We start from the raw sequence: 11124 nt of genomic DNA, 5'->3' as shown, positions 1-11124 counted from the left end.
AGACAGTTTTTCTAGGTATGCCCAAATTATTTATGAAAACACTCAAAGGATCTTCACTTGAGTGACTTTTACCATGTTTACTGGCTGTGTGTCACTTGAAGATGAATTTTCATGTGGGGCTGTAGGAGAGAGTATGTGGGGGGGCACGTCTACTGCTTTGGTCTGATCTTCTCTCTTTTAATATGTGACTCATCTCAGTGATGAACTGAAAAAGGTAGGCTTAGTTGACTATCTGTTGGTGTTGTTGTTGAGACAACCTGTTAGACTGCTCCCTCCAGAATGGGCGTCCATTTGCTCTGATGGGTATATTTCATGATTTGTGAATGTGGTGTAGGCGACCCGTTTGGAGGTTTCTACTCCAGGCAATAGACACTCTGGGGATGGGCTGTCACCTGCGAATATTTAACGTACTGCCAGCGGGCTTGCGAGAGAGGCTAGGGTAAAGTGTCCCTTTGACATTCAGGGGCATATTTATACTCTGTTTGCGCCGAATGTGTGTCAAAATTTTTAATGCACATTCGGCGCAAACCTTGCACCATATTTATACTATGACGCCCAACCCTGCGAACGTCTGAATTCCTCCGTGTGCATCATTTTCTGGATGCAGGAAACCGCCTTGCGTTAATGACGTGCAAGGTAGACCTTCCCGTCCAAAAAATGATTTTAAGGCATGTGCGCCTTATTTATACTCCGGCATCATTTTGACGCACAGGAGGGGGCGGGCATTAAAAAACGGCACTCAGCCTGATGTGCGCCTTCTTTTAACACCTGGGTGAGGGCAGGCGTTAAGGGACCTCTGGGCTCATGTCCATGGTCTCTGACCATAGAAGAAGTCCACAGGTGCTCTTCCCTGCCCCCACGGACACTCCCTGCTGCCCCCCCCGAGGACACCTGTGGATGGGGGGGACCCATCCCATGTAAGTTGAGTAAAGTATTTTTTTACATTTTCTTAAGTGGCATACATGCCACTGTGCCCAATGGCTATGCCCAGAGGACAGATGTCCCCTGGGCATGGCCATTGTCAGGGGGGCATGACTCCTGTCTTTGCTAAGACAGGAGTCATTTCAATGTGGGTTGTGTGTCACAAAATGGCGCAAGTCCGGTTAAAGCCATGATTTTTTACTCTAACCTGACTTGCACCATTTTTTGACACACAACCCCCATTTTCCCCTATGCCGGTGCTGCCTGGTTAGAGTAATTTTTTTTTACTCTGACCAGCCTGCAGCGCCGGCTAACATCAATCCTTAAATAAGGCACCCGCCTGGCGCATAGAAATAGCATTAGCCGGCGGTAAAATATTTTGCCGCAAACCAGCGCCGGCGCTGGTTTGCGTCAAAAAGTATAAATATGGACCTCAGTTTCGTTTTTGTGGCCTTCCGGAGTAACATCTTTGGAATTTGTTTTTGTTTTAAGACACAGGAAACTAGCCCTCGAGATAGAGCTGAGGTGACTGACCGAAGTAAATGGATAAGGCCCAGGAATAGGATACCACTTAGCATGTTTGCGAACAACCCCGTTTTTGTAAGCTGTGTTTTGCAGTTATCGCTACTTTTAAGACTTGCTTTGGTGGGAGCACAATAATTTTGTATCAGAATACAGAGCAATAGATGATGCTACGCGTGCACTTTTCCCACAATACCAAAAAATAACAAGTAGCTGAGCGCATTAATTAGGTTCATGAAACCTCCTCTCTATTCCTTCTCGTTTTCTAATTTCAAATTTGGCACAAGAAACCAAATAATTTATTTTTTTCACTTTATAGAACTGTGACGAGGTCATACAATGGGCCAAACACAATTAGCTTTTTGGTCCTGATTGTAATTCGTGACAACATAGCCTGCAAACTTTATTTTAAATAGACATTTTATACAAGTCGTATAAAAAAGTATTTTTTTCGATACCAACCATATATGTATCTTTTAGCAACATGAAAGCTATAAGGTTTTCATAGGTCAGGTGGCCCTTCATGAATCACTTTAAAAGGACATTACGTTTGCATTACTTATCAACATTAAATAAACGTTTGGTGATGTATAAATATCTTCTTCGTACAAACATAACACAAAACTGTTAACAGTTCATCTACACAGACACCACTGAATTCACTTCCACTGTAGTCAAAATCATCTGTAAACACCATCGGACACTGAATACAAAAAGCAGCTTGTACACCAGTTCTGTGTTCACAACACTAATGTGATATGACAAAGGAAGTTCTCTCCGCAAACCTGTGTCGGCAACAGAATTTGGTCAGTTCGAAGGATAGTATAAAATGATTTTCCAAAAATGTGAATATATTGAACTTAAAACATCACTCAAAAGCACAGTATTTTCTTGGATGCAAAGTGCACACGGTATAATACCAGGAAACACTGTTGGTTACAAGTGTAAAGCCCTTATGTTCCCTTTAGAGTTCCCAATAGTCACAAATTGATTGGAGGTTGTGGTCCAATCGGTCTTCTGCTGCTGTGTAAACGAAAACATGGCCAAACCCGTCAGGCAGGTAAACGTGTATTTTTAAGGTAGTGCCTGTCCCTTACACGTAGCTGTTAACAGGGTAGTATAATTTGTGTTTTGCCATTGTTTGTGCACAGCCTATTGAACTTTAAAAAAGTGCGCAAGACCACCCCTATTACAGAATAATACATTTTGGAGTTCCATTTTCCTTCCGGGGTGATCTGCCTCCGAAAGTTCCTTTGCTTTATTTTCAGAAGACGATTCTGCATGGTGAGACCCAAAACGAAACCCAAGGAGCAAAAGACCGGAAGATCTCCTTTATCAACATAGTAGCTTTGCCACATGCATAAATATGACAATAGAAGCATTTAAACTTGATTTCACTTGTGTCTTGTCTGCTTCCGCCTTGTAAAGGAACTTGATGGATTCCTCCATCGAGTTAAAAGATCTGTTAGCGAGACAGGCTTACCTGAGATTCCAGAGCGTAACAATGTCATAAACTATAGGTGAAGGGCAGATCAGAAAAAGAGGTACATAACATGTTTTTCGTGTTAGGGAGCAGTTTCTTGTCATAATACAATTTTGATATCTGTTCCCCCTACAAAGTAGGTTCTGTTGCAATACACATATATCTATTGAAAGAATAAAGGAGCCTGGAACCTGCTTCCCCCATTCTGATCTGCCCGTGAGCTACTTTAGGAGGCTTCGCGGGGGTTCCTTTTGTGAAAAGTCACAGACTGCCTCTGCTGATACTGCTGCTTCCGCCTTTTCCTTTTGCCGCACTGGCACAGCAGCAGCATCTTGAAAGTGGTTCTGAAAGTTTTATTACACAGTGCGTAGCACATGGGGTTTACTGTGCTATTAATGTAACAGAGCCAGTAGCCCAAGTTCCAATACGTTTGGGGGATACAACTGTTACAGAAAGTGTTCACAAGAACCATAATATTGTACGGGGTCCATGTGATGATGAAGGCAAAAAGAATTGCACTCAGAGTCTGTGCCGCTTTCTTTTCTTTGATGAGTGACATTCGTTTCCGTTTGGTGATCTGATTCCTTGCCTTTGCTGCAAATTTTTTCGCCAGCACAGCTTCCTTGAACGAGAGAGGGAGGGGCGCTGTTCCCTTGCTCACTGAAGAGTTGAGTTGGGCACTCTTTTCCTCCTGCCCTGCTGATCCAGTATGAAGCTTATGGAAACCTTTCTGAAGGCCGCCGCTGCCTCCATCTTCAAGGCTTTTCTGAGAGTGCAGCTTCTTGGGCCGTCGCTCTTTGGCCTCGTTGTCTGATTTTTTAAGCTCGTCACCACATGCATTCAGGTCATCCGAAGATGGTAGTTTGGTGGCGTTCAGTATCGAGCTGTGGCCAGGCAACTTGAGCACGATGGAATATATAGCCCTGGTCTGCATGGGCATGTCCTCTTCATCGGAAGAGGCTGAATTCTCAGCGGAAGCATTTGCGTCATTGTTGTTCCAGCTGTCGCTGCTGCTATGATCCTGATCTGCCTGCTCAGCTTCTGGTTTCCAGCTCTTCGACATAGGCCAAAAGTGGCAAATACCAAATGTCCTCCTGGAGGAACGCTTAATGCTCTGCTGTTGCTGTAATTCATAACTGCTGCAGCTCCTGGAACTTCCTGTCTTGCGCATGAAGCGCACTGTCTCAGCTTTCGTGCCAGAGGCCTGCAGTCCAGCCAGCTCTTTGGTGCGTTTCTCTGTCTCCTTGTAAATCCTCCAATACAAAATCGTCATAATGGTGACAGGCAAGTAAAAGGCAGCAATGGCTGTCCCAAAGGTGATAACGGGCTCTGTTAGGAACTGGATCGAACACTTGTCTTCGGCCACCGTCCGAACACCAACAAAATACTGCCAAAACAAAATGGCAGGGGCCCAAAGCACAAATGATATCACCCAAGCCAGGCCAATCATCATTCCAGCTCTCTTAGTTGTTCGTTTTGCTCTATATGTAAGTGGCCTTGTGATGGAAAAATACCTGTCAAAACTAATTACTAGAAGGTTCATGACGGAAGCATTACTAGCCACATAGTCAATGGCTAGCCACAGGTCACAGGCCAGGTTGCCCATAGCCCAGCGGTCCATGATGATGTAGGTAGTGGAAAGATTCATAGAAATTACACCAATAATCAAATCCGCACAGGCAAGGCTCAAAAGGAAGTAGTTGTTAACTGTCTTTAGTTGCTTATTTACTTTGAAGGCCACTATCACCAAAATATTTCCTATGATGGTCACCAGGGACAAGATGCCAGTGAGGAAAACAATCAACACCACTTGCCACACTGGGTGCCCACCAAGGGGATCAGTGCCATTGCTTCGTAGTGACTGATTTGCTTCTACTGTTATCAAGGGAAAAGTCTCATTGGTTTGCGAGAGGTCATAGCTGCGAAGTATTGCTGCTGTTTGATTGTGCGGACCCAGGAGTTCTGCAAAGCTGTCCAGGGAGCTGAAGTTTGAGGAGAGGGGCGAGGGTGTACTGTTAACAGACAGGGTCATTTTGACTCACTGACATAATCTGCAAAGAAGAGAAAAATAATAATTTTCACTCAAATAGTATGAGACGAGTCCAGCATAACGTCTTCGAAATTTTAAGAAATCTCAAAAAGCATATTATGACATGAGTGCAACTATAGATTTCAGTTAACCATCTGTTATGCATGCAAACCCGATACATGGATTGTAAAAACCTCCAGTGTTTGAATTTACCAAGTGCAATACAAACATCAGCCTTTTGTGGCCCATCAATATTTATGGCATTAAACCTAATCACTAAAGAATTCACATTAATTAAATAGTTCGCCACTCATTAACCCCTTACACTCAGGACAGGAACCCACAGTCATCAATGAATATTCCATTAAAGAAACAAACATCACACAGTACACCACTGACACCTCTAATTGTAGAGCAGTCAATCACGTAGGGGCATATTTATACTCCGCTTGCGCCGAATTAGCGTTGTTTTTTTCGACGCAAATTCGGCGCAAAACTAACGCGATATTTATACTTTGGCGTTAGACGCGTCTAGCGCCAAAGTATGGGCAAATAGCGTCATTTTTTTGCGTGAACGCCTTCCTTGCGTTAATGAGATGCAAGGAAGGCGTTCCCGTCTAAAAAAATGACGGCGACGCAAATGCGTCGTATTTATACTCCCGGGCAAAAATCACGCCCGGGAGTGGTCGGGTCAAAAAACCCTGCATTTGCGCCACTTTTTAACGCCTGGGTCAGGGTAGGCATTAAGGGGCCTGTGGGCTCAAAATGAGCCCACAGGTGCCCTCCCATGCCCCCAGGGACCCCCCCTGCCACCCTTGCCCACCCCAGGAGGACACCCAAGGATGGAGGGACCCACCCCAGGGACATTCAGGTAAGTTTACATTTTTTTTTTTTTGGCATAGGGGGGCCTGATTTGTGCCCCCCTACATGCCACAATGCCCAATGACCATGTCCAGGGGACATAAGTCCCCTGGGCATGGCCATTGGGCAAGGGGGCATGACTCCTGTCTTTACTAAGACAGGAGTCATGTAAATGGCGTCTGGGCGTCGTTTAAAATGGCGCAAATCGGGTTAAGATGATTTTTTAGCGTCAACCTGACTTGCGCCATTTTAAGACGCCCTAACGCCATTTTTCCCAACGCCGGCGCTGCCTGGTGTACGTGGTTTTTTTCCACGCACACCAGGCAGCGCCGGTCTGCTTGCGCCGGCTAACGCCATTCAATAAATACGGCGCCCGCATGGTGCTTCAGAATGGCGTTAGCCGGCGCAAAATTTTTTGACGCTAAACTGCGTTAGCGCAGTTTAGCGTCAAAAAGTATAAATACGGGCCGTAGTGTCCTCATAAAGCATGCCCATGTGAAGATCGTGATCTATTATTTGTGGTCATTCCATCACTAGCTTAATAAAAGTGATAATATTTAATGGCAACCCCATTCTATCCTCTTTCATTAAGGCCCATATTTATACTTTATTAGCACCACATTTGCATAATTTTTTGATGCAAAAGCGGCACAGACTTGCAAAATACAATTGCATTTTGTAAGTTTGCGCTGTTTTTGCGTCAAAAAGTGGTGCAAATGTGGCGCTAACAAAGTATAAATATGGGCCTAAGTCTCTCTGCCCTCACAGCTCTCAGAAAATACAGAAGTAGTTGTCTTTTCATTTACTGACTGTGTCAAAACTCTGTACCAGTGGTCTCTGATCTCCTCAATATTTCAATTTTTTAAAACTGACCAATGTACTGATTGGATCTGAGGAGATGGTGCAAGTAGTCACCAATGAGTCTGCAACTGAATGAACCTTTGTATGAGAGTTTGTGATAAGGTGGCTTTTGACTGAGGTACATATTTTGGGGCATATTTATGAGGGGTTTGCGCCAATCTTGCACCACACAATGTGGTGGTACATGCTTGGTTCAAACCACTAAGTCATATTTCTGTAGCCACTGAAAGCCACTTTGTGTGGCTTTGAATGACTTCAAAATTATGTAGTAAGGCAAAGCAGCGCAAATCACTGTGTTGCCTTACTCTGCACTAGAGAGACATTCCATGGGCGTTGCATGGGTGTTCACACACAACTCCCATGAATTTTGACACATTCTCAGATTTACCGACCCTAGTAAACATGGGAATGCACCAATCCTCTATGCCTCCCCAGGTAAGGAGTAACGAGGAGAAATATCTTTATTTCTCCTAGTTTTTTCTTATTTTGAAGTGTGCTGCATTCTGAAGCACACATAGATGAAAACTCCTCTCAGGAATATTTTTATTCAGGAAGGTGCCCCTTCTGGCAAAAAAACAATCCTGCATGTAGCACAGGCACACTTGCATCATGATGCAAGAGAGCCTGTATTGCTGTAGGAAGCCAAAAGGGCACTAGCCCAGGGGGTAGAGGAAAGGAATGTGCCATACTGTATGAATAAGACACATTCCTGCCCTTTCCCTGTGATGCAGGGCAGCACAGCAATACGACTTGGTTTCCTGACCCACAAAGCCCATAAATCTAAGCCTTTGTTTATATTCCTTGAAATGCATTATACTATAGCTTTATAGCCCTCCCTCTGCCAAGATCTATACCAGTTGTTACAGGCCCCATATTCGAGTTATAATGTATAACGAAAGAGAGGGCCTTTAAATACTGGTACAGCCCAAGGCAGAAGAGCTATAATGCCATTAAGACGTACCACTCACTGGGGTAGAATGTTCTAGAATGATGGAGCAGAAGGTTTATATCGGCCATTATTAGCCCTGAGCCACTTCATTGTTTTTCAGGTAGCTCCACACACTCTAATCTTCTAATAATATTAAGTATAAAAACATTGCAAATAACACTATTAATTGCTGGCGATTGCTTCCATATTAGGCAAGCTGCAGTACAAACTGATCCTGCACCTCCTGATGTCTCTGTGACAGGTCACATCAAATCGACATTTTACACTTCACATGATGCATCTGCTACTATTTCTATTACTCATAGACCCAGAAATCCTTTTCATTCTGAGGTGTATCAAATTGGCTCCTCTCTTACGAATGGATGAGGATTGCCTCTCAGAACAACCATTTAACGGACACAAACAGTAATTAAAGCAAGGGAACAGTAGATTATTATCATTGTAAGGAACTGTTGCTATTACAACAGATCAATGTAAATCTAATTTCAATGACAAGAGGCAGTCGAAACGAGGCACTCTGCAAATTACTCCTTTTATTCACTGTATTTCCTGCTTTAATCCTTCATGTGCAGAAGCCTTTATCACATACCTCATTCATGCATGTACGGCCAGATTTACTAATATTTGATGCAAGGCAGTGAAGCAACCAAAGTTGCTGCGCTTCCTTGCATCACAGGAAGAGAGAAAAAATATGCATATCTATTAATAATATATGCTGCATTTTTTCTCTCCCCCAGCGCTGGCGTACTTTCTGGGTACCACCCGCCAATGCTCACACTGCTGCGACACATTGCAAGGGTGCGTGTGTTTTGCAAAGCATAGTTCTTTTACCTTTTGGGGGCCTTTCCAGTACAAGAATAAGGGCGTGATTTAGAAGTTGGCAGAGGGTTCATTCTATCCCAAGGAGATTGTAATACCGCGGGCGGGATATCCGTCACATTTGTGACAGAATATTCTCTCCACCGACTTCTAAATCAGGCCTAATTCTTTAACACTTTTCTCAATTTGAATATGTGCTGCACCATGCATCACTCATGTAAAGTGGAAAAACATAAGGACAAATGAAAACATTTCTTCTTTTTATGCATTCCTCAAGGAGGTGTACCATCAATAGAAGGCTCTTTTGACGAAAATTAGCACAAAGTAGCTCATAGCACAACTTTGTGTCACTTCGTGATACTTTTCAACACAAATCCTGGTTTGCGTTGGATAGTAAACCCAATCTCAATACCCTGCACTGGTTTTACATCTCTAAAGTGGCCCAAACAAAGCAAACAGGGACCAAAGTGTTAGGAAATCTGGGCCTCAATTGTTTTGTACACAAGCCTGAGTACAAGAGGGCAAATCTCCCATTAGACATATTATTGGTTATAGGAGAATGCCTCTATGTTTACCATGTAACAGCATGCTAAGACCTTAACGGGAAGATCAACACAGGCTGGTATGATTAGGTTACATCATTTTAGTAACAAAGCTATAATCAGTGCATTGAGCAATCAAAGTATTTTAAAAGCTTGTGTATTCTAATTATGTTTACATTTATCAAGTTGAATTATAAATACAAATACATCAGAGCCATTATTTATGATCTAAGGTGTCAAGAAGAGACATTGCAGAAATTCCTAATCTTCCTACCCAAACATGATGGGGCTTAATTATGAGAGGCTTGCACCTGCAATGCGTCACTTTTTCTGATGCTTTGGCAGTACAAACATCTCAACCATATCTACGAGGCAACGCCAAGCCACTTTGCATGGCTTTGAATGGCCTCATAGATATGGTGTAAGACAAAGCAGCACAAGTCACTGCGTTGCCTTACTCTGTGCCGGGGAGGCTTTCCATTGGCTGTTGCGATGGGTTTCCCCACGCAACATCCATGGGTTTTAACACTGCCCCGATTAACATAACCATGTAAACCTGGGGGTGTGGCAAACCCTTACACCTACCCAGGGAAGGCGCAACCAGGAGAAATAATTATATTGCTCATTGTTTTTTCTTCTTTCCATCCATGTGTGCAGAATTCTGCAGCACACACAGAAAGAGGAGAACACCTCTTGGGATCGTTTTAGTGCAGGAAGGAGCCCCTTCCTGCACAAAAACAATCCTGCATGCAACACAGACACCTTTGTACCATGGAGCAAGGGTGCCTGCCTTGGGGCTAGGCAGCCAACTGTGCGCAAGCACAGGGGGAAAGGACAGGAATGCACCGTATTGCATGAACACAGTGCATTACTGCCCATTTACATTGGCATAGGGCAGCACAGCACGAAGACTTGCAGTGCTGCCCTACACCAGTTCCCCGTAAATAAGCCCCAATATTTATAACTATGCTTCTATTCTGCGCTGGATTAGAATGGAAAGATCCCACAGCTATAAGATGCTTCTACTTAGGTCTTTACTTGAAGACAAAGAGGGTCTGAATTAGTGCATGGGTTACTATGTCACAAAAATGATGGCTATCACTCATAACATATTACACGTGTATTATGGCACTTGCGATAAGGCAGATGGGATATCAATAAATTTGTGATGAGGTACCCAGCCGCCAACTCTAAATCAGACCCAGAGTTTGTTAAGTAAGAGGTGTGTAACGGGGATAGGCATGTGCTGGAATTTCCACTATTGAGGAGAACGTGTGAAATGTAGTTAATTCCTTCCCACTGGCTTTTGGAAGTATTTCTGTCTATAGTGAATAATTTCAAAGGCATGAAATAAACCCCTGCGTTTAGCCTTGATCATTACGAACACCGAGAGAAAATTCCCAAAATACATACTTGTGATTGGACGAAAATGTGTGCTTCTTAAAAATATAAAAGGATTATAGAATGATTTTCTGCTTTGGTCAATGCTTTAAACATGTGGAGCCAACTAAAAGTTTATTGAAATGTCATTGTCCTGCCTCGTTTGGTATCTTGCATTTAAAATGATACTCATGCCAGGCCTCGACAGTTACTTTTAAATCCTCTTCCTTGGATTTGAAAAGAGTAGAAGTTTTGCAGTAAGCCTATTCAAAGTACAAAGACCTCAGTGAACTGTAAAATGGTGAAATATAAGCCAATGGCGTTACAACCAGTGCTGCCCACTTTGGAACTGGGGATCCAGGTTCGAGTCTGGCATGGTCCCAACATCCTGTGATTCTGGGCAGATCACTTAACCTCTCCCTGCCTAGATACAAAAAAAAAACAAATGTGTCTTTGTGTAATGTAACTAGTGCTCATGTAAAGTGCTCCAATACTTTCGGGTCGAGTTTGCAATATTTAAACTGCAAAATAAGCAAGCATGGGCAAAGAAACTAGGTCTTGCCACTGCAAGAGCTGTTGGCTTTTCAAATATGTTTTAGCCATGTTGTACATCAACGTGGCTGCTGTTGAGTATGGCTAAAAGTTACTGGCGTAAAAGAGAGTGCCATGGAGTGTTATGGAGTGGCGTGGAGTCGTATATTGTAGTGTAGAATAGAGTTGAGCTGAGTGCCGTGGAGTGTGTATGGAGTGTAGTGGA

The 11124-nt window shown here is 43.4% G+C and overlaps 1 protein-coding gene across 10 annotated transcripts in view; it reads right to left on the bottom strand.

The window, feature by feature from the left end:
* Positions 1-1752: 1752 nt before the first annotated feature.
* Positions 1753-11124, bottom strand: part of CHRM3 (cholinergic receptor muscarinic 3) — a 3010830-nt gene continuing 3001458 nt past the window's right edge. For 4 of the 10 annotated variants that reach the window (XM_069234406.1, XM_069234405.1, XM_069234412.1 and 1 more), the window contains one exon: positions 1818-4977. In XM_069234406.1, the coding sequence (XP_069090507.1) occupies positions 3153-4958 (1806 nt within the window). In that variant the 5' untranslated portion in view covers positions 4959-4977 and the 3' untranslated portion in view covers positions 1818-3152. Of the gene's footprint in view, positions 4978-11124 lie in introns of all 10 variants that reach the window. The other 6 variants (XM_069234404.1, XM_069234410.1, XM_069234408.1 and 3 more) reach the window with 2 other exon arrangements.

Source organism: Pleurodeles waltl, chromosome 5, assembly GCF_031143425.1.
Source record: "Pleurodeles waltl isolate 20211129_DDA chromosome 5, aPleWal1.hap1.20221129, whole genome shotgun sequence".
In the NCBI taxonomy this organism is placed as follows: Eukaryota; Metazoa; Chordata; class Amphibia; order Caudata; family Salamandridae; genus Pleurodeles; species Pleurodeles waltl.
This window is presented reverse-complemented; position numbering and strand designations above follow the sequence as displayed.